The sequence below is a fragment of the Mytilus edulis genome, chromosome 1 (assembly GCF_963676685.1).
Source record: "Mytilus edulis chromosome 1, xbMytEdul2.2, whole genome shotgun sequence".
NCBI classification, from domain to species: Eukaryota; Metazoa; Mollusca; class Bivalvia; order Mytilida; family Mytilidae; genus Mytilus; species Mytilus edulis.
This window is the reverse complement of record NC_092344.1, coordinates 80,674,169-80,698,992: the sequence shown is the minus strand read 5'-3', so window position 1 is coordinate 80,698,992 and position 24,824 is coordinate 80,674,169. Positions and strand designations below refer to the sequence as shown.

General features: G+C 30.6%; 1 protein-coding gene across 9 annotated transcripts; it reads left to right on the top strand.

Annotated features, from left to right (window-relative positions):
- The first annotated feature begins 133 nt into the window (after positions 1-133).
- LOC139491413 (dynein light chain Tctex-type 5-B-like) lies at positions 134-20,116 on the top strand. Of its 9 annotated transcripts, none has more exons than XM_071279123.1 (5): positions 134-247; positions 9,999-10,112; positions 15,730-15,768; positions 16,823-17,036; positions 17,475-20,116. In XM_071279123.1, exons 2-5 carry the CDS (start codon positions 10,015-10,017, stop codon positions 17,676-17,678), a joined length of 555 nt encoding a protein of 184 aa, XP_071135224.1. In that variant the 5' UTR covers positions 134-247; positions 9,999-10,014; the 3' UTR covers positions 17,679-20,116. The 9 variants fall into 9 exon arrangements, with proteins under 9 accessions (XP_071135224.1, XP_071135216.1, XP_071135239.1 ...); XM_071279115.1 differs by lacking the exon at positions 15,730-15,768 and adding an exon at positions 12,448-12,492; XM_071279138.1 differs by lacking the exon at positions 15,730-15,768 and adding an exon at positions 11,937-11,951.
- The last annotated feature ends 4,708 nt before the right edge of the window (positions 20,117-24,824 follow it).

The window sequence follows — 24,824 nt, the reverse complement described above, 5'->3', positions numbered from 1 at the left end:
TCACATTTTTAATAAAGAAGATATAGAAATATGAAATTAAAATATATTGTAAAATATTTCTTTAAATAATTGCAATGTTTAATAGTATGATTTGACAAATTTCGAATCAAAACTGTTACAACGGGCACCTGCTCGGAACTGATTGATTGTATCTACCATAAAGTCCCCAAAAAAAGCATTATAGTCACCTGGCAACTACATTTGCACATGTTAGACGAATTTTCTTATAAAATACAAAATAGTTAAGGTAAGAACTTAATACACAGGATATAAAACTAAAGTTTTTATTCCTCTCTTTAATGATATGAAATTAAAAGTTTATAAACTGCTGTGCAATCCCACTTTGAAACCATGGACCATCTCTAGTAATTAAAGTTATTGGTGGCCAAGTTTGTTTTATACAGAGACTATGAGGTCACTTAAGGGCCCAAACCGACCCGGTCCTAAGCTTATCAGGGGGTCTGATCCCAGATCCAGCTTATTTTTTTGTCAGATTACAGTATCTGCATGGCTTCTCGCTGCAATAATAGTGCTTGTAATTTCCCTTGTTGAGCCAGACATTGTTTCCCTGCTTTAACCCCAATATGTTTGAAAGTTACACCAATACTTTGCCTTTCATGTGTCATGTTAAAAAAATTCTGCTAATCTGGCGTCAATCGAAGACCCCAATGAGACCCACTAGTAGAAGCCACTACCACAGGTCTACATTGATCCTCCCCGCATTGATCCAACCCTTTACTAGATAATAAATAATTTATTTTAACTTCTGAGGATTTGGTTAAATATTTCAATCGGGGTAAATGGAATTTGTAAAATGTCAAAATCATTCGTCGATTTGACTCAAATTCTGAGGGGGTAGGAGGGGTCCTGATCCCGAAATCCCAAGGCTTCAAGTGAATAATTCATACCTATGTTTCTTAGCTTATTTTGACAAAATTGAACCATACTGGCTGCTAAAAACAAATTATTATTTCAATATTTCACCTTCATTAATGACTGAACAAAAAAAATCGGAATTTATATTGTTTAGGTATCTCAAAGCTAGTGCTCCTTTAAAACAGGAATTAAAATTTAAATCTTGTGGTCACAAGAAAGAGATAAAAAATTAAAATCTAAAGCAAATAATTAAGACCCTTGGATTCATCAGAAGAAACTTAAAAATAAATTCAGTAACCATCAAAGACCGAGTATACCAAGCCCTTATTAGACCAAAACTTGAATACTGCTGCACTGTCTGGGACCCTTACACAACAGAGAACATTAACTCCATAGAAAAAGTTCAAAGACGTGCAGCGAGATATGTATGCTCAAACTACAAATATACTGAAAGTGTAACAAACATGATTAACACACTTCACTGGCCAACATTACAAGAAAGGAGACTCAAAAGCAGATTAAATATGTTCCATAGAATAACAAACAACAAAATTCCATACCAATTACCACATACTGACATATTAATTAAAAGCCAATCAAACACCAGGTCTAGCCACGAACAAACATACCGACAAATTCGATGCAGCAAAGACAGTTACAAATTTTAATTTTTCTGCCAAACTATAAAAGACTGGAACAAATTACCTGAACCAATAGCCTGCAGCACCACTACTGAGTGCTTCAAGGAGAAACTCACTAGAGAGATGCTCCTTGACACTTACAAACACCTACATGTTTAATATGTATCTTGTTTTTATCTTATACCAAAAATTAAAAATAAAAATTGAAAAATATTACTTACATATATACATTTGTATTATTTAAAAATTGAAAAATTATTACGAAATCAAAAATATATATTTTTAATCATTAACAATATTGTTAAACCAGGCATGCGCCGGAAAGTAATCATCAACCAGTTGATGTTTTTCTGTATATAAAGAAGAAGAACTGGTGAATACCTAATTTGTGTAATCAACCCCTCTAACAGTTCCACCCAGATCCCTGAAACTTCACAGGAAGATTGCACATATATATTGAAGTTGTGTCCCTTGAATTATAGAATTGTTTGAGGATTCCTTTTGCATTTTTTCAGACTTGGGAACTAAGTGTTTTTTCTTCTTCAAAAATGATTAAAGGGGCACTAGCTGTCAAATTCATGTTCACAGATTTTAATCAAATTCTCATATTTGATTTATAACTATGTAAAACATTTATCCAAACTATTAAAAGTCTAAAATAAACAATTAACAGGGCATGAAAATATGTAGCTTTGTTTCATGCATATTTTAGTGTATAACCATCTAATTAACCATTGAGTTGACCTCTAAAATCATCCGATAACCATATAATAAGCGATGTAAACAGAAATATAGATATAAATAGATTAAGCAAATTGTTTATACCTTATTAGAATGATTTTGTTGATCAAATCAGTCATTCAAATGATATACCTTTGTTTCATTTTCCATGTTGACATTCTTTACCTTTAAATAACTTTACACATACAATTCACATGTTATCCATCTCAAGCTAAGGGGTTAAATTGAAGTTCACATGAATATGGATTCAATGAGGTCGAATTATTCACTTGCAAGTGAATAATTCATAATCAATGTTTTTTTACCTTGTTTTGACAAAATTGAACCATACTGGCTGATAAAAGCGAATTATTATTTCACTATTTGCATTTCATTAATGATTGAGCAAAAAAAATAATATATTAGATGTTTTATATATCTTGTAGCTAGTGCCCCTTTTAAGAGGTTACAAGTTTTTGTGCAATCAACTCATTCTACATGTTCAACCCAGATCCCTGAAACTTCACAGGAATATTGCACATATGTCAAAGTTATGGACCTGCTATTATGGAAATGTTTGACGATTGTTTCTTATTTTTTCAAACTTAAGAACTTATTCAGTTTTTAAATGTTCAGTATAGATATTTCTCCATATAATGTTTAAGAAACTTTCTCTTCAACCTGTACATGTCCATTTCAAACCACACATAACCACACATATCGTGAGATAAATATAGTTTGCTTATTGTTTCTTCACAATTTATAAATTTATTTCACAAACTATCATGCTTATGGTGTAAAAAAATCTTTTAATTCTGAAGATCATTTGAAATGTCATACCAGAGGTCATTGGGTTATATTTTTCAAATACAGACAGTTTCTTGTTTGTATTTTGATATGCCCAGTTTTTTTTTGCCTTATCCAGTAAATTGTATACCAGTCTAATAACCTGTCAATGATACTTTCCTTTTTAATTTCCTAGTACCGGTATTGTCTCCCCTGTGACTTTTGGGAGACTTATAGATCACAATATGGCAATGTCATGAACTATATATATCAAGTTAAATTGATTACAGAGGAAGTTTCTGTCTGTCATAATCATTTATTCTTTAACTCATTTTCATGGTTCAGCACAGTTGCAATAAAAGTTTTTTATGCCCCACCTACGATAGTAGAGTGGCATTATGTTTTCTGGTCTGTGGCTCCGTTCGTCTGTGCGTCCGTTCGTCCGTCTGTGCGTCCGTTCAGGTTAAAGTTTTTGGTCGAGGTAGTTTTTGATGAAGCTGAAGTCCAATCAACTTGAAACTTAGTAGACTTGTTGCTTATGATATGATCTTTCTAATTTTAAAGCCAAATTAGACTTTTGACCCCAATTTTGCGGTCCACTGAACATAGAAAATGAAAGTGGGGAGTTTCAGATTAAAGTTTTTGGTCAAGGTAGTTTTTGGTGAAGCTGAAGTCCAATCAACTTGAAACTTAGTAAACTTGTTGCTTATGATATAATCTTTTTAATTTTGATGCCAAATTAGACTTTTGACCCCAATTTCACGATCCACTAAACATAGAAAATGAAAGTGGGAGTTTCAGGTTAAAGTTTTTGGTCAAGGTAGTTTTTGATAAAATTGAAGTCCAATCAACTTGAAACTTAGTACATATGTTCCCTATAGTATAATCTTTCTAATTTTAATACCAAATTAGATTATTACCCAATTTCACGGTCCATGGAACATGGAAAAGGATAGTGCGAGTGGAGCATGCATGTTCTTTGGACACATTCTTGTTTTAATTATGTGTCAGAGAGGGTTCATTTGAAATCAAAGTTTAGTTTACATGATTAGGTATGTTTCTCAGAGACTGAATGCAGTATGTCAACTATGTTTGGTGTTTGGAATGATAGTAAGGTGTACATGTCTGTCTCACAGACTTCATCTGAATTTGACCTCATTTTCACAGTTCATTTAATTCAGATTCGTGTTTTGGTCTTTTTTTCTTATACTTGAAGCAATAGGTCAACTATATTTGGTGTATAGAATGATTGTAAGGGTTACATTTCTGTTTTCAGGATTCTTCCTACCTGAACTCATTTTCATGGTTCATTGGTCAATGTTAAGTTTTCCTATTAAGTATGTTTCTCATATACTATAAGTTTCAAGGTCAACTAAATTTATATTGTAAGATGTACATGTCTCTTTGGCAGGGTTTGTTTGACCTTGACCTCATTTTCATGGTTCATTGGTCCATAGTTTAAGAATTCTTGGTTTGGATTGTTTCTTGCAACAGGTCAACAATTGTTGGTGTATGCAATGATTGTATTGCTTTGTTTTTCTGACCATGATCTTTTTTTTATGGATCATTGATAATGAGTTTTTTTCGTCTTTTGCCTTGGCATTGTCTACTATCAAGTTTGAATGTCCCTTTATGTATGTATTATCTTTTGCCTCTCTTCTTGAGTAAAACTTTTTCTTTAAGGATGTACTTAGGTGAGGTTAGGTAAAAATTAAGAAATTAAAAATGATACTATAAGCTGGTAGAGAATCAATTAAGGATAAAGATAAGCTAAAAATATTGATAGGTCATGGACCTTCTTTTCGAGATATTTGAGTTTTAAAATATGGCGGGAAAAGGCTGACTCGGACTTTTACCTTATATTTGCATTGGTATATATTATTTTGGTCTCAAAACAAAAGAAAATTTTTTAAGAATCTTCTAAAATTTTGGTAAATAACCTTTCATGAGCTATTTAGTCTCATATGAAAAATAAATGGGTGTCATGGGGCAAAATATTTTACATTGTATTGTATGGAAAAAAACCAAGGAGTCCGAACATTTGACACAAATTTCAAACCCTCACCCAAGTACATCCTTAAGACTATCAAAATGTAACATAAAATCAATCATGATTAGAAAGTAAGCTACAAGACATTTCAGCATGGTGCACTCTTGATTTACTGATATATATTTGTGTGGATTTATTAGACATAAATAGTTTAAGGAAAAGTGCTTGGTTAGGAGGGGTGGAGTGATCATGGTGCAGCTGTTCATTAGAATATGAATAAAGAGTGACATTTGAGAAAACAAGAGAATATTCAAGTTTTATTACATAATATCATGAATATAGTGTTTACAGATTGTAAAATCAACGTTAATTTTAATTCTATGTTTTGAAATTCTGTGAGAAAACTGGTCATGCTGATAGTCCCTTTTATAAAAGTTAATTTGATAAATGTAAATCAGATTGGAGCCTTACTGTCTTTATCCCATATAATATGTTACATATCTGTTAAAACAGCATGATCATAGAATTAATGGCTTGTTCTTATAGAATGTACAAGTTTATATACATTTCATAACCATATATGGTCACAAAGAAACCATAGTTTATCTATTTAAAAAACATGTCAAAATTTCAATTTCACATGCCAGATTATAAATACAGGACTTGATTTAAACAGATAATTTGATGCTTCATTATCAGATTATAGATACAAAAATATTATATTTGCTCTAAACTGTAGTTATTTCCTTGTAAGTGATAACACTACTTGTGCTTAAATGACATTGTAACTTCGATATTGAAAACATGTAGCTAAAAAAAAAATTTGCAAAATAAATGACAAGGTTCCATACAACAAAGGAAAGACTGGGATTGAGTTTGATGGTTAATTCTCCAAGGGGATTCAAAAAGTTTGAAAAGGGGGGATCCAATATTTTTTAAACAGTTTATGTTTTTTTCTCAACATTTTTCAAATTTCAAATTTTTTAAAAGTTTAAAAAAGAAATCTTCAATTGCACAGTACTGCACATTAAATTTGTAAAATCTTTGAGCACATTTATTTTGTGTCAGAAACAGATATTATTGCAAAAATGTTATCACAATCCAAATTCAGACAGTATCAAACTTGAATATTGTGTCCAAATTTGCCCAAACTGTTCAGGGTTCGACCACTGTGATTGATCAGTCTGCGCTCAGCGAAGCATTTTGTGTTTTTTTTCCTATGATAATTTTTTAGTTTTAATACCGTCTAAAATAAAATTGTTACAGTATTTGTTCACTTTGATCTTTATTTTATGCTTTATTGACAATTACGTTTTATGTCCTAGTATTGTACCTTTTAAATAAGTTAAATAGAGCATCAAAAATATCAAAACAAAACAACAACAAAAAAAATTGGTCACCCTGTCCCATATGTATAGCATTTTAATCTTTTTTAACAGTGTTAATTTGAGTGTTATTTGGATGCATCTGCAACATATTGTCTGTTGTCAGCTTAAATTCCATTTAACTTACATTTAGTCCTTTACACATTGATTGATAGATTGTTGTTTGTTTATTGCATGTATTGTCCAGTGGCAAATATTTCATGCATGTTCAGGAAGATACACATTGAAGTGAAATGTATCTTATAGTTATTTGAAACAAAATATATCATTAATAAATCTAGTTGTAGAAGCTATGTTTAGTAATCAGAATTTATGAAGAAAAAAAACACCAAAAAACCCACGTTTGTTTTGGTTACAATGTACATGTGCTTGATCACTTGTATTGATATCATTTTAAAGGGAAGTTATTAAATATGGAAAATAGATTGTTGTCAATCAGAAAGTAAGATCAAGTATAATTCAGTCCATTCTGAGACTGTCATTGTTATACCATTTTTATCAAACCAAATATTTACCTTGTCAGTTTTATCTACCTGTTAAATTCTTTGAAGTATTTTAGGTGTTTCTTAGTACATGTATTTAAATTGTCAATTAAATCAGGTGATAAAAGTAATGAAAAATATCTCCTGCAAAGCTGCAAATATAAAGCTTTAGTGTTGTATGGATAATTTTGTTTCATTGTTTGAGAACCCCTTATGTTATGTTTAAACCTTACTTAATGATCATATACTGAACAGCACAAATAACACAACACTTCTGTCAATTTGCATGTGTTGTGTTGCAGTATCTTCACAATACTGTAAAATCAGAAATTATTGTGTGCATCAGTGGCGGATCCAGAACTTTCCATAAAGGGGGGGGGGGTCCTCTGACTGATCTAAGGGGGCTCCAGTCATGCTTCAGTGATTCCCTATATAAGCAAACAAATTTCCCCACGAAAGGGGAGGCCTGGGCCACCATGCGCCTATGTGCATTTGTTATTGCGATTTTTCAAGAATGGACAAAAATGCGGGTTTAATTATCACGATTTCGAAAAAAAAATGTGTTCAGATCTATGTTTCAGTTATCAGAATGAGTGTTCAGACTGTTCTTATTATTGCGATACCCATCCAGTTGCCTTAATATTTGCAATTATCAAAAAAACTCTCAATAATTTCTGAATTTACAGTTCTAAGTTTTTGCTCAGTTAAGAATATTTAAAGAGGATTACTATTTCGTTATAATGAATACTTGTTCACATTATCTTTTCCACACTGTATTTGGTTACCATGAATGTTTGTTCATATTATCTTTTCCCTTGCCTGTATGTTTTTACTTCAATACATTTTTTTTAATTAATGTTTTCAAACATTTCTTTATAACTCCTTTGATAAAAATAAAATAATATTGAAAATTGAAAACTAAAAAAGAAGAAATAACTTATTCCCTAATAAAAAGAGTGTTAATTTGAAAAAAAAAAAAAACATTCTGAGAAAAAAGTTTACATGGTTTGTAAACCTATACAGTACTCCCAGTTTTGAGAACACCTAGCTTAGTATCTGAATAAACTTTGAATAATCTTAATATGTCACAAGTGACCTGCTGTTACGGCTAATTTGGTCATAAAAGGAGATCGTTATTTATAGGAGATGCAGTTATTTATAGAAAATGAAGATAGACATAAAAAATAAATTAAATATATTTTATATACAAATTGTTTCAATTAAATTCTTACTAAAAAAAACATTTCTTCTAGGTTACTCTGTAAAAGATAGTTTTTGAATGACATTAAATATGTAATAGGGATTTTATAGTTTTCTTTCGATCATAAAAATTCTTTAAAAAGTTTTAATCGGATGATTTAAAACCCACTTTCATCAAGTCATTAAGCTTGAAAATCTAATACACTAGGAAGCAAGTAGATACATATTTATAATAGTTAAAGGTTTTACTTTCCGCACCATTTGAATAAAGGATTCTCTCTATATCAACTGCACTTTATCTTGGAGGTAAGGAATTTTTTTCTTCAATCTTTGATATTAGATTTCACAGAAGTATATATTCAGAAACTAGAAAAATAATGTAACTTTCTGACTTATTAAATAATGATTACAATTGAAAAGATTCTACACTTACTTGATTTTGAATAAAACTTATTTTGTCCCTAGAACATAGTTTTAATGCAGATCAAGATGAAATGTATATTCTTATTACTTGCCATATATTTTTCTTTAAATGTTTCAAGTGTATATTTTTAAAATTAATATGAATTCAAAAGATGTTTGAAAACATTTTTCAAATATTATAAGACCGCAAATTTTTTTTTGGGTTCATATAATGCTATGATGTCTGCTGCATCGTCTGCGTTGTCGTCCGAAGACAAATTTGGTTTCAGGACAATAACTTTAGGTAAAGTGAATGGATTTCTATGAAATGTTTTAAGAAGTCTCAATACGCCAAAAGGAAGGTTGGGATTTATTTTGGAGATAATAGTCCCAACTGTTTAGAAAAAAAGGGGCCCAAAACAAGCATTTTTCTAGTTTCAGGGTAATTACTTGTGTTTAAGTTTTTTGTTTGCTCTAATATTGTACCACAATGTTAAATACCACAAGTAGAAAGTTGGGATTCATTTTGGGGGTTATGGTGCCAACAATTTAGGAACTAAGGGCCAAAAACAAGCATTTTTGTAGTTTCTGGACAATAACTTGTGTGTAAGTGTCAGGATCTCTCTGACATTGTACCACAAGGTTCCATATCACAAAGGGAAGGCTGAGATTGAGTTTGGGGGTAATTGCCCCAAATATACAGGAGTTATGGGCAAAAAAAGGGCCAAAAACAAGCATTTTGCTAGTTTCCAGACTGAATTATTCAGTAACTGTGGCTAAATATTCAGTTTTGTCCCAACTATTGCTCCACAGTTGCATCAACCTCAGATCAATATTATATCATATTGTAAATCAGATTACTTTGTAGAAGGGGTAGCAATGTCACACTCTGTTATGTTAGCACTATCTGACCAAATTAATTTCCTCTGTTTTTGATTTAGTTTTTTAGAAGATGAAGTTTTTGACAATTAATTTTGAAATACTGAAATTTAAGGTTTAAACAATCAGCTCTTGGGTTAAATATTATGACTAAGGTCAGGTATGTGATTGATATTTAGAGTTTTACCTTAACTGTATATGTATTTGTTCAGTTTAATGGTACAAGTATGAAAAATGGGTAATGTTGGGTTTATAAAACGAGACAGCAACCCAATAAAACAAATAATAAAAAAATAAGTGTCATTAGTGCAAGAAACAATTTTTTTTTAGTTAATGATTAGACTCTCATCTGTCACTGGTAAACTCAATGTTGTACTTACATTCTAATTAGCAGTAAGTGGAATGCACCTTGAGAATTTCCTGTCATAGCAGTGATAGTCTAAAGTGTTTGACTTTGATTATATATGTTAAGAATCATATATGTTGTCAAATAGATTGAAATTTGAAGTATATCATAAACATATACTGAAAATATAAAGAATTGCAACACTGTAATCTTTTTAACATTCAAATTAAGATAGCTTTTAAAACTATTTACATAATTTTAAAACGTTCATTTGTTTTTATATTTTCACAGCCAGAAACACTTGACAATGACAGACGCTCAATCAAAGGCAGCCAGGCTGCTGAGAAAACAAGGATCAGTGTCGTCACTGTCCAGTAGTGATGTGTACAAAGTCCACAAAGTGGGGTAAGATCCTTTATTAAGCAGTTATACTGTATTAATGCTTTTGTGAAGTAATGTTTATTAAGAAGGAGAGCATGTTATTTATAATTAAAATATGTTGAACTATTCTGTACCTACATAAAACTATTATTTACCCAAAATTCTGTATTGTATGAGAATAAAGAAAGGTATTATTAAGGTATAGATAATTATAGAGAGAAAAAACCCTTTTACTTATTGATATAGAGATTACATAGTCATAATGTATTATAGTCATAATGTATTATTATTGATTTAAATACATATTTATACTGATTTTTGTCGAGCCTTCGACTTAAGTCGAAAAAGCGAGACTAAGCGATCCTACATTCCGTCGTCGGCGGCGTCAACAAATATTCACTCTGTGGTTAAAGTTTTTGAAATTTTAATAACTTTCTTAAACTATACTGGATTTCTACCAAACTTTGACAGAAGCTTGTTTATGATCATAAGATAGTATCCAGAAGTAAATTTTGTAAAAATAAAATTCCATTTTTTCCGTATTTTACTATAAATGGACTTAGTTTTTTCTGCGGGGAAACATTACATTCACTCTGTGGTTAAAGTTTTTAGAATTTTAATAACTTTCTTAAACTCTCCTGGGTTTGTACCAAACTTGGACAGAAGCTTGTTTATGATCATAAGATAGTATCCAGAAGTAAATTTTGTAAATAAATAAATCCATTTTTTCCATATTTTACTTTTAAATGGACTTAGATTTTCTGCGGGGAACCATTACATTCACTCTGTGTTTAAAGTTTTTAAAATTTTAATAACTTTCTTAAACTATCCTGGATTTGTACCAAACTTGGACAGAAGCTTATTTATGATCATAAGATTGTATCCAGAAGTAAAGTTTGTAAAAAGATTACTCCGTTTTTTCTGTAATTTACTTTTAAATGGACTTAGATTTTCTTACAATCATAAAATAGTAACAAGAGGAATATTTTATTGATTTTTTTCCTCATTGTTGTTGAGTCTGCGATTTACAGCAAAAATAGGCGAGACACTGGGTTCCGCGGAACCCTTACAAATTTTTTAAAAATGGGCCAGAAAATAATAGAGTGTGGATAAAGCCTCATTGTATTCATCGTAACTTTTTCCTTCATCAAGGGAAAGATGAATGTCTAAAATTTGATCAGTTACTTATTCTGTATATAAGATTAATATACATATATTCATTGAATCAAAAGTTTTAGTTTTTGAACTTTGTAGTCCATACCCAGAACTTCTGTTTAGCAGGAGAAATAGTGAGCAGAAGGAGGCTGATGAGGGGAGGTAGAAAGTTTTCAGTACTGTTACAACCACAACAACTTTCAAACACATGTAGTGATTCTCCTTAAAACACTGAAGGTCATTAAAAAAGTAAAAACATGGGTTAACACTTGACTCTTTTTATATATTTTTTAAAGTTACTGGCAGTCTTTAAATGTTCCTCAGCATCAGTAAAGAATAGATCACAGAAACCTCAACAATAGCATTGCAATTTTTTTAAGGGGACACTACATGTATTTTTTCTTTTTTTAGATTTGGGTGTACATGTTGTATTCATTTATTTTATAATCAATCCTATAAAGTATGCTTGAATATACAGGCTTTACATCATATTTGTTTTACTGGTATTCCTTAGAAAAGATTTTGGCATTCTGAAAAAAATGTGTGAATCTTTTGAAATATTTCAGGAACATTTATGAATAACTTTATAGGGTTGAATATGAATGATTTTTTCCCTTTCAAATTGAACAGCATGTGGTCTCGATATTCTTTTTTATTTTATCTACTTTCTTACAAGGAAATGTTCTTTTCTAGTCGTCATTCACAGAGGTAACAATAAATCACAAAATATCAGACAAAATATATCCTGCATGTACATTAGTCTTATAAATACATATAAAAACAAGGCTTAAGGGTTTACACATTGCACCGCAATAGCTTTCGCATGTTTTTTCAAGCTTAGATTTTTCCTGTTCAAAATTTATATATGAAATGAACAATATTTGACTTTATATCTGTAAATTATTCCAGCTGATTGTAAGTTGGATATGTTATACAGAAATGAACTAAGTAAGGTTTGTTGGTATCTTGTGTGATTTTTTTAATATTTTATTTGTTTTGAAGTTAGTTTTGCTGAAAATGCTTGGTAACATCAATGTGAGAGTGTTTGTAGAAATGATAGTTGATACAATACTTACAATTTACAAAAAAGTGATGTCTATGAAGTTTTGAGTTGACGTGAAAGAGACCTAATATGTTAGTGTCTCTGACAGTAATACAAAACTGCTTTTCAAGTTAACTATTTGAGGCTTTTGAATATATATAGAATTGTGCAACATCAAGATTTGGCTGAGATGATAGAGGGACAAAGGTAGGCTTTGCCAGTTTGGGATTTGAAGCATTTTTTTTTTACATTTAAATATTAGAATGATAGTTTTGTTGTGCTTATGTTGTGACTTGTTATTTAGATATTTATGAAATTTTCTAAGTATGTATTGCATTCAAAACAGTAGGAATTGTACTACTATATACAAATGTTTTTATGTTTTGAAATTTTTAAATAAAACCATGGTCCAATTATAATTGTTCTAGATGTTTTAAAAGTAATGAAATTTTCAACCTATATGACCCTTTATCTATCAAAAGTGCAACTGTATTTATTAACCTGTTCATCTATAGATATAGGGATGGTTAAGAAGTGAATTTAACTTTTCTTTAAATTAAACATATTCAGCATTATCATAGTTATATCTACAGTTCTTTTATTAAGATTCCTGAGGTCCTTTGACACTTCTATTTTGCTGAAGTGCTGCCTTAATTCAGGAATTTTGATGTAAAGTATTCTTAAATAATATACCAGTAGATATAAATATTGCTTACAAATGGTAAAAGTGTCACAGGAAAGATCATGAAACCCTTGATATATGTATAAACCACTTAAAACATCCATTACTAAAGTGTTTTTTAATTACCAGTTCTTGTTTTAAAAAGGAATTATATGATGTAGAAATATAAGCTATTGTAAAGAGACTTAAAAATATTTCCTTCAAACTAAGTGGATAGCATGGGTTCAAAAAAGTCATTTTAGAAAATGTACTCATAAAATTTAATTTTGCACAAGTTATTTACGTTGATAAAACAAATTATGAAATTACCAACTATTTATAACAATAAACAAATATTTCAGCTTTTTTAATTGAGGATCAAAGTATGTTTAAAGTGAATTTGAATAGTTTAAAAACAAACTTATATAATTGCTCTTCATTGCATTAAACAAGTATTTTTTTTTTAAGCCAGGATGAGGATTTATTTGTAACAGATAAACATATTTGTATCACATTTAGGCTTTCAGATATGATTTTCTGGGCGTATTGCATTTCCGCTAATTTTTCAAAGTTCAAATACTAAGTTTCCGCATAAAGTATACGTTTCCAGAAATTATACTTATTACTCTCCGGAAATTTACCTGAAGTATGTTAGTTAAATTATTTAATTTATTTCCTATTTTTATTCAAAAAAAGTTCTGATTTTATATCTACAATATTACTAGAAATAAAAAAAATGAAAAATTCACCTTTGAGAAAGATGATGATGACGAAATCGTTATATGTTTATGTTTCATCAACTTTAAATGTCTATGATCGTCTCTGTAATGACATAACTAATATTTTCATAGATGGCACAGTTAACTTTTCGATACATTGGTGTAAAATGGTAACTTCCTTCCTCTTGTGTTTGCGTTACTTCCACTTTTTATCAAAATATGGGATCAGCTTATTGATGTGTGCTCTACCCGAAGACTTAATCTCCAGCCCGAGGTAGATCATATTGATTTTGAATGTGCAATGCATACTGCTGTTACAAAAATTCTATGCTGCTGCAATCAGTTGTTGCAGGTTTCATTTAGGACAAAATTCAAGGTACTCTTCAATTATTTTCTCGAACCAGTATTAATTTATTTTTTCCGGAATCGTTACTATTTCCGCGGAAAAGTAAGTTATTTATTTCCGGAAACGTAAACTTTTTTTTCTGGAAATGTTATCTTTTTTCCCGGAAAAGTAATACCAATTTGCGGAAACGTAAAATGCCGTATTTTCTAGGAAGGGCTAGAGTTTCCATAGATATCTTAAAGCACACATAAGCAGAACAAAACTATCAGTCAAATACAGCAAGCTAGTGATAAAATAAAAACAAATGTAGCATACAGTTCTTTTGAACTTTTATTTTTCACAAGATAATTATATTTATAGTGGTGATGTAGGGACAAGGAGGTCTAAAGAAATTTTAAAGCCAGGGTAAAACATGGTTTAATGGCATGGTTTGGTTACTAATAACATATAGAGTAGTGAACTTAAATAAAACATCAAAATATGATGATTCATGTTAGATTCTTATTTTATTTCAAACAACTGACATGTTTAAAATGAGATTTGTTGCATGATCTAAACACTAAAACTTTAAAATGATTGAAATAATGGAATGTGAAATGTAATGATACTTGTAATAAGAATCTAAAATGTATCAAACTTTCGTTTAAGTTTCATACAAGTTAAAACCAAGGGTATTGTGATATTGGTGAGGGAACTTGGTGTAGTAATTTTTCTATTGAACGTTGGGCTAGACTGGTCTTATAATTCTATACTATATATTAATCTCTTAAAATTTTAGTAAAATTTTAAATACATTTTCAGATGTACACATTTTGAAATTGATCATATTACATTTGAACCATTCAAAAATTCTTCTTCATTTTCATTTTTATACGATTTACCTGTTTAACAGAAATTGAGGCCTTTTAAAGAAATACATTTTATCGTTTGAATGATAAATGAATTTGAAGCAGATATAATTTTATTTGCATTTTGAGTGTATTCTTAAAACAATGCTTAGTTGTTACCATCTGCACTTATTATGTACATAAAAAAAATCTCTTGATCTATTGGACCAATGTTAACAAAAGGTCATCAAAGATTCTCAAAATGGAAGAAAATTTCCCAAATCATAAATGAATTCATTATTATTCTTTGGAAACCCTGTTTGTGGTTTTCATGGGTACAGGCGAACAAGCAAGTCAAATATTAAACAAATTACACATTTTCTTTAGGCTTTGTATGCTTTTAGACTGCCAAAACCACAAAATTAAATATCCTCGCAAAATTCAAGTTTTCCACAGTCTACAAAAATAGAAACCCACGAAAAAATATATGAATCCACAGTGAAGTAAAAACTATCCATTATATTTTAAGGGAAAATAAAAGCCAATCTATAGGAAATGTTTCAAAAGTGGCTTTGAAATGATGCAAGATGGTCTCATATCGAAAATTGTATACAAAATCTCAATTTCCTGGTTATGAATTAGTCTGTCTGATACTAGTTTTTACCATTACCAGTATTATTGAGGTTGTCTTATCATGCAGATTAACTTTTGATGATAATTCATTTGATGATTCCTCAGTAAGTGATATAGGACTGAAGTCAATGAGAAATGTATCCAGTAAGTGATACAGGCAGTTGATAGTTTCTATTTTACAGAATAATTTCCAACGTGTATCAGGAATTGAATCCTTGTAATATTAATGTTCTTTAAAAAAACATGTTTTATTTACAGGTCAGCAGATGGATTAAAAAAAAATCAAAATTCAGTTTTGTATGTTGATCTTCCCCTTAAAGTATAATTGGTTTTGCTAGTGTAGATGAGAGTAGACTTGATTGGAGTTGAGAAATTGCTAGAAATCAACCCTGTCTTCTAATCATTTACCTTGACAATCCTGTCCATGTCACCTATGGGGTCAGCTTTGCTTTCATAATTAATTTTTCAAATGCTCAGTACTTGCCTACTGTCTATATACCGGTATTTATTTTTCCACTAGTTTTCAATATTTGACATATTTTGAAACCAATATGGCTCAGGTAGATTTAAGGTAAAAATCCCCAAATTAAGTTGTTTCATATGTTTTTATTACATCCTGCATCAGTCCATTAGATTACTATTACTATCATTTAAATTTGAAATAATTTGTTTCATGAAAATTGGATAAGATAAATCCTGAATGGTTTTTGCAGTACTATTGTTGTGCCTGTTGAATACTTGCACTAATTGTCTACACCCTGGGAGATTTTAAGGCTTTCATATTGTATTTGCATTTTACCATCATTGAAACCTGTGTGGTACCAACTAGAAACCCATTTTAGGCAATTGTGTGTTCTTTAAGGCTTCTGTATAAATTGGCATAACCCAACTTATTTTTTATATATATAAATTTGGCTTATAACCTTCATTTATTAGCATATGTATAATCTGAGAAACAATTTTATTTTTACAGCATTTATTTTGCACAATTTTCATCTCTTTTTATTGGCTGTATATATTCCTCACTTGATCAGTGAATTCATAGTTAGATTTAGATTTTCCATCAGCCAGTAGTTGTATATAAAGTGCTAGTATGAATTTGAATTATTCACATATGTATATATAAAGTAAATCTTAACATAAACATGAGATCTTTCAATTTTACGATTACTTTATAAAACTGTTCATTTGGAATTCCTCTAAAAATATAAAAGTTTCTTCATTTACAACAAACCATACATCTTGTCATATAATTTATAGCCATCTACTAAATATATGACTTTCAGAAAGCAAACAAATAATTTATCAGTGTAAACATTTTTATCATTAACAATTTGTGTGTGTTTAACAGGTCAATGAGTACAGTATCATTTATGGATGACCCAGGACATGATGACCATTACAGACCAGCAATGAAATTTGAAAACAGTTACCAAATGACACCAGGCAGAAAATTTCCCTCTGGAAAAGTAAAAAATATCATTAAAGATGTTTTAGAAGGGTACCTTGCTGAAGAGAAATATGAACCAGAACTATGCAAACAAATGTCTAAGACAATATCTGAAGTGAGTCTAAAATAAGTCATCCATTTGTTCTTAGAATCACTGCCAGACATGGATTGATTGAGGAAAAAAACTAACAAAAAATGTTTCACTTTTTGTTGCTACATTTGTTTTACCTCCCATCTGTTTGCTTCAATGCACACATGGTGCATTTGTTACATTTTATACTGTAGCAAAGATTAGTTGACTCAAACTAGTAATAAATAAGGACTGTCTTTAACTAGAAATCTGTGTTTAAAGGAGTGTAATACATTGATCCAGTGTTTTTGTAAGTTATATTTAATAATAACCAGTAATGACAAAGTGTAAAAATGTTGCATGAAAAGAGTAATTTTGCATGTCAATATTCCATTTATGTCAAAAAATTTATTTAACTAGATGATTGAAAGATATATGATATGTTGAAGTGTAACTAATTATTTCTTTCTTTTCCTTTTACAGGTAATCAAAGCTAGAGTTAAAGAATTGATGATACCCAGATTTAAGATCATCTGTATTGTAGATATTGGACAATCTAATAATCAAGCCTTATTAATGGGCAGTCGATGTTTGTGGGATTCTGCCAATGATACATACTCCTCGGCAGAATTCAGGAACAATTCCTTGTTTGCTATAGCCCAAGTCTATGGTGTTTACTATGAATAAATATTATCAGTATTGTTATCATCCTGTTTCAACCAATGTCAGATATATCCAATGTTAGTTTCAAAGGATATCATGACAAAGAGAAAAATTGTTATTGGTTATAAAATTTGTTGTTATTGTTTAGATGTAAGTCCGAACCATATTCATTAAAAAGGGACTTGTCTAAAAAAGGTTTAATTAATAGGGTTTAATTAGAACTTAAAACTCTGCTTGGTGTTAAAAAATGTGGCCTTATAGTTCTTTGTTTCGCTTACATATTTCAAGCTTTTGTTTTGAAAAAGATATCTGTGATTTTAACAACATTGATCATTCGTGTTAAGCAATAAGTGAGTTAGTTTGTATGTCTTTGTATGCATTACACAAAGAAAATAATATTCAGAAATTATGAATAATCATTTAATTTCACAAATACATATATCTTGTCTTAATAAATTCACTTGACATTTTTGCTGTGACAAAAATATTGTCTTAAGAATAATAAACATCATGCACATTTCTTGTAGATAAAGTACTGTTCACCATGTATTTATAAACTGTATATTTCTAGAGGATTATAATTGGATATATGATTACTTTTCATATTGGATGTAGAAAAAAACAGAATTTATTAGTCTTTAGATTAATATTATTTTGACATACAGGAATTTGGGAGATTTGAGGTCATTTTCTTCTGGTTTCAAATTGCATAGATGATTAAATTTATTAACAAAATTTGAAAATAATATGATTCGGGAGATCAATGTGTACACTACAGAAATTATACATACTTTCATTTCTATGTAGATATTATAAAACACACTGCAATAATGCATGACAATCTCTGTATCATATTCTGTATATTTTGGGGCTTTTTTTTCATTTTGCACTAGTCTTGCATTTATACATAATTTATACAATATATTGTTTTTATTATGTACTGTAAATTCAGAAATTATTGCGATTTTAATTTTTACTATTTTGAGAAAAATCCTGTTTAATTTATTAAATTATTTCAAAATGAGAGTTTAAATTATTGCATTTACAACTCCGTCGCATTTTTTGCAATAATAATAATCTCCCAATAATTTCTGGATTTACAGTAGTTATTTTGTGGGATTCATTTTGAAGAGTTGTGCAATTTCCACATATTTACAACTTTACATGTATCTTTTCATTATATTTACTCACTAGAATAGAATATGTTTTTCTCACTGGTGAAAAAAACAGCTATTGTTTTGTAATTAAATGCTTTTTTGATGATATTTAATTATTAAAATAATAATTGTAAACATGAAATTATTTATGAATTTAAGTTTATTATATGATATTTCCATTTGTGAAATTCTGATTTTTGATAGAAAAAATGAATATGAAAATTATTTCAAAGCACAAGAAGACGAAAATATTACTAAGAAAACCTTTTTTTATAGTATATTACAAAACGTTGGTGTACTGAATCTTGAACCACTTGAAAAGAATCTTGTGTAATGTTTTTTAATCGTACAATTTTGTTCTTGTTCAAAAAGTCCTCACAGTAATTTTTGTAAAAAGTATGTAAACTGTCAAAGTAACTGATATCTACTCATGCTTAGTTTGCATTGTTTTTATAAATTTATATTATTATTATTTTTGAATCCGTCCAGATTTTTTGAACTGCCTTTATTGAGATACTGCTGAACTGTTATTTGCAATACTTTATTTTGATGTTATTTATTCCATATATGTATTTGTCTTATATAGTTGAGTATAATGACTGCTAAGTTCTATAGGTGCTAAAATCTTCTCTTTTAAGGCCATAATAAACATATTTCTAGGTTGTCATCCCTATCCACACAATATTATCTACTGTATCTTTCTCAGTTTATTTACCTGAAATTTTATATAAAAACAAAGTAATTGACCCAATAGAATTTAAATAAATAGATGATTTTATTATGGCCTTAGTACGAAAGAAAACTGATTGTGCTGCTGACTAAAATTTTAGACCAAAAAGCTGCAACCAAATCTGCTTTAGATTATTTTTCTTTAAAGTGACATCTTGAGGGTAAGACAACTCAGGCAAAAAAAGGTTTAAGTGAAAAGAGGACATTGTGGAAAATTGATTTTGAAAAAAGAAAATTTGGCCGTAGAACAGATTGAGATTTCTTTTTGATTTGATATTTCTTTAAGATTACTTAAAATTTCCAAATTGAGATTAACATAGAAAACATATTTTCCCAATCCTTGTTTTAGAATAATTACCAAATATTTTGAATATTTGTTTGTAAAATGTATTTCAATATTTGGGTTGTAAAGAGTATGTTCCTATTCAAATTAAATGCCTGGTAAATTTAATGTGGTTTGTTAAGTTTCTTTACTTATCTCAATATTTTCGTGACTTAGTATTTTTTCTTATTTCTTTCAAATGTCATTTATTTTAAAGAAATACTTCTCTTTCTTTAATAAAACACAGAAAATTCTTACTTGTGTTGTAATCTTTTGCCCTTATTCCAGCAAGACTTTTCAGTTTGAGATAGGAAGGTTGACTATTAACTATTACAATAACAGACAAAAGGAAGAAATTGAATGGAAACACGGAACGATAGAAGAACCAGTTACAATTAAGGATTAATAATTGAATACTATTACAAAGGAGTAAGACCCCCTTTTGGCCCCAAAATATTGCAGTTTTACAAAATTGTTTGAATGTAAACTTTTTGCTATACGTTGGAAAGAAGAATACTTCTATTACATAAATATGGGCTGTTTTTGACAATACAATACAATGCACATGTCCCCGGTACTTACATCATTAAGTCATGCTAAATTACTGAAGTCTTCACAATTTTAGGATTTGAGTTAAATTTTAGATATTTTCATCTGTCATATGTCCATTTTCCATGACCTCATTTTCATGGTTCATTGACTACTTGAAAAGGTTAAGATATTTTGTAATGTTAATTTCTTTGTTATTATGATTAATAGGTATACTATATTTAGTATGTGTGCACCTTGCATGGTCTTTATGCCCTTCAGACAGTTTTCATTTGACCTCAACCTCATTTTATGGATTAGTGAACAAGGTTAAGTTTTCGTGATCAAGTCCATATATTAGATACTATAAGCATTAGTCTACTATATTTGGTATATGGATTGATTGTAAGGTGAACATGTCCAACTGGTAGGTGTCATCTGACCTTGACCTCATTTTCATAGTCCAGTGGTCAAAGTTAAGGTTTTGGTCTTTTTTTCTAATACTATATGCAGTAGGTCAACTAAATTTGTTGTATGGAAATATTTTATGATGAACATGCCAGTGTCGCAGGTTTTATTTGACCTTTACCTCATTTTCACAGTTCATTGCTCAGTATTAAGTTTTTGTGTTTTGGTTTGTTTTTCTTTAACTATAAGCAATAGACAACTATATTTGTTGTATGTAAGGATTGTAAGGTGTATATGTCTGTCTGGCAGGTATCATCTGACCTTGACCTCATTTTCACGGTTCATTGGTCAATACTATAAGCAATAGGTCAACTATATTTAATGCATGTATGAGGGTGGTAATGTGGGTACCTTCGAATAACTAAAAGAAATTGCCAAATGACATTGATGGTAATTTTTTATGCATGACGATAAAATGTACACTTTATTTTAGACACTATAGAAATCAATTGATTTTGACAATTCACATCATTTTTAGCTCACCTGGCCAAAAGGCCAAGTGAGCTTTTCTCATCACTTGGCGTCCGGCGTCCGGCGTTTTCCTGCGTTAACTTTTACAAAAATCTTCTCCTCTGAAACTACTGGGCCAAATTAAACCAAACTTGGCCACAATCATCATTGGGGTATCTAGTTTAAAAAATGTGTCCGGTGACCCAGCCAACCAACCAAGATGGCCACCATGGCTAAAAGTAGAACATAGGGGTAAAATGCAGTGTTTGGCTTATAACTCAAAAACCAAAGCATTAAGAGCAAATCTGACATGGGGGTAATATTGTTTATCAGGTCAAGATCTATCTGCCTTGAAATTTTCAGATGAATCGGACATTTCGTTGTTGGGTTGCTGCCCCTGAAATGGTAATTTTAAGGAAATTTTGCTGTTTTTGGTTATTATCTTGAATATTATTATAGATAGAGATAAACTGTAAACAGCAATGATGTTCAGCAAAGTAAGATCTACAAATAAGTCAACATGACCAAAATGGTCAGTTGACCACTTTAGGAGTTATTGCCCTTTATAGTCAATTTTTAACCATTTTTCGTAAATCTTAGTAATCTTTTAGAAAAATCTTCTCCTCTGAAACTACTGGGCCAAATTTAACCAAACTTGTCCATAATCATCATTGGGGTATCTAGTTTAAAAAATATGTCTGTTGACCCAGCCAACCAACCAAGATGGCTGCCATGGCTAAAAATAGAACATAGGGGTAAAATGCAGTTTTTGGCTTACAACTCAAAAACCAAAGCATTTAGAGCAAATCTGACAGGAAGTAACATTGTTGATCAGGTCACATTCTATCTGCCCTGGAATTTTCAGATGAATCGGATAATCGGTTGTTGGGTTGCTGCCCCTGAAATGTTAATTTTAAGGAAATTTTGCTGTTTTTGGTTATTATCTTGAATATTATTATAGATAGAGATAAACTGTAAACAGCAATAATGTTCAACAAAGTAAGATCTACAAATAAGTCAACATGACCAAAATGGTCAGTTGACCACTTTAGGAGTTATTGCCCTTTATAGTCAATTTTTAACCATTTTTAGTAAATCTTAGTTATCTTTTAGAAAAATCTTCTCCTCTGAAACTACTGGGCCAAATTTAACCAAACTTGACCATAATCATCATTGGGGTATCAAGTTAAAAAAATGTGTCCGGTAACTCGGCCAACAAACCAAGATGGCCGCCATGGCTAAAAATAGAACATAGGGGTAAAATGCAGTTTTTGGCTTATAACTCAAAAACCAAAGCATTAAGAGCAAATCTGACAGGCAGTAAAATTGTTGATCAGGTCACGATCTATCTGCCCTGGAATTTTCAGATGAATTGGGTAATCGGTTGTTAGGTTGCTGCCCCTGAATTAGTTTTTTTGAGGAAATTTTGCTGTTTTTTTGTTATTATCTTGAATATTATTATAGCTAGAGATAAACTGTAAACAGCAATAATGTACAGCAAAGTAAGAACTAAAAATAAGTCAGTATGACCAAAATAGTCAATTGACCCCCTAAGGAGTTATTGCCCTTCATAGTCAATTTTTAACAATTTTCTTAAAATTTGAAGATTTTCAATAACATCAATAAGTACAGAAAGTACTGTTATAGATAGAGATAAAAGAGGGACGAAAGATACCAAAGGGACAGTCAAACTCATAAATCTAAAACAAACTGACAACGCCATGGCTAAAAATAAAAAAGACAAACAGAAAAACAATAGTACACACGACACAACATAGAAAACTAAAGAATAAACAACACGAACCCCACCAAAAACTAGGGGTGATCTCAGGTGCTCCGGAAGGGTAAGCAGATCCTGCTCCACATTTGGCACCCGTCGTGTTGCTTAAGTGATTACAAATCCGGTAAATAGTCTAATTCGGTAGGTCATATTCATGAAAGGGAAGGGGATTGTAGTTACGACGTAAGGGACATATCCGATATCATTTGTGAAACGGTAATTCCAGAACGGTCAACCAACTCGTGATGGCGTCCGTAAAATTTACGAAGGGATGATTTCAACTTCACCATTTGGAACTCTTGGTTTAATAGCTTCCTTGTGAGCAGCAAACCTCTATCAAGAAAATCATGATAGGAAATGCAAGCACGGGAATATCGTATCAATTGGGAGATATATACCCCGTATGCAGGTGCTGCTGGAATGTTGCTACTTAGAAATGGTAAGTTCACAATTGGAAAGCTGAAATCATCTCTTTTGTTGTAAAGTTTTGTTTTCAACTGACCCTCATTGTCAATTTCTAGATGTAAGTCAAGATATGAAGCCGACTTAACTGTATCTGTAGTATCCTTTATCTCTAGTTCGATTGGATAGATGCGTTCCACATAGTCACCAAATTTTGAATTGTTTAGTGAAAGAACATCATCTATAAAGCGGAAAGTAGAGTTAAAGGATATTGCTAACTTCTTATCTTTCTTCCTAAGAAGTTCCTGCATGAAGTCAGCCTCATAATAATAAAGAAACAAGTCGGCGAGTAGAGGGGCACAGTTTGTTCCCATTGGAATGCCGACAGTCTGTTGAAAAACACGTCCTCCGAACGTAACAAATATGTTGTCAATCAAGAAATCAAGCATCTTGATAATATCAGTTTCAGAGAATTTTTTGTTTGAATCAGAGTGATTCTTTACAAAGTAGGATTTATCCCTCCCTAAGACAAGATACTTGTATCTACGTTGGCCATTCTTTTTTATGAAGCAAAGTAATATCAACTCTTTCAATTTGTCTTTTAGTTTGGAATGTGGAATACTTGTGTACAGGGTAGAAAAGTCAAATGTTTTAATACTGTTACAAGATGAAAGAGAGTTAGATTGTATGTACTCTAAAAGATCTTTTGAATTTTTAAGTATCCACATCTGATTCACGCCACCTCTAGAATAGGCAGTTTCACAATAACTTTGAAGCCTGTCTTTGATTGCTGATAAATTAGATGTTAATAATTTAGAAAGAGGTTTCGTGGAGCACTTGGAATTATAATTGTAAGCAGCAAGAATGTTTAGTAAAGTAAGATCTACAAACACATCACCATCACCAAAACACAATTTTGTCATGGATCCATCTGTGTCCATTGTTTAATATTCACATAGACCAAGGTGAGCGACACAGGCTCTTTAGAGCCTCTAGTTCCATGTTGTTTTAGGGACAAAGTCCTGATTCATTTAATGACAGTTACTGTAATCTAAAGTGAACAGGCATGGGTTCTATGGACAAATTCTTGTTTCATTTTTTGACAGTTACTGTAGTCTAGAGTGAACAGGGCATGGTGTTCTTTGGACAAATTCTTGTTTCATTTTATGACAGTTACCATAGTTTAGTGTAAACATAGCATGGTGTTCTTTGAACAAATTCTTGTAACCATTTATGACAGTTACCGTAGTCTAAAGTGAACAGGGCGTGGTGTTCTATGGACAAAGTCTTGTTTCATTTTATGACAGTTACCGTAGTCTATTGTGAACAGGGCA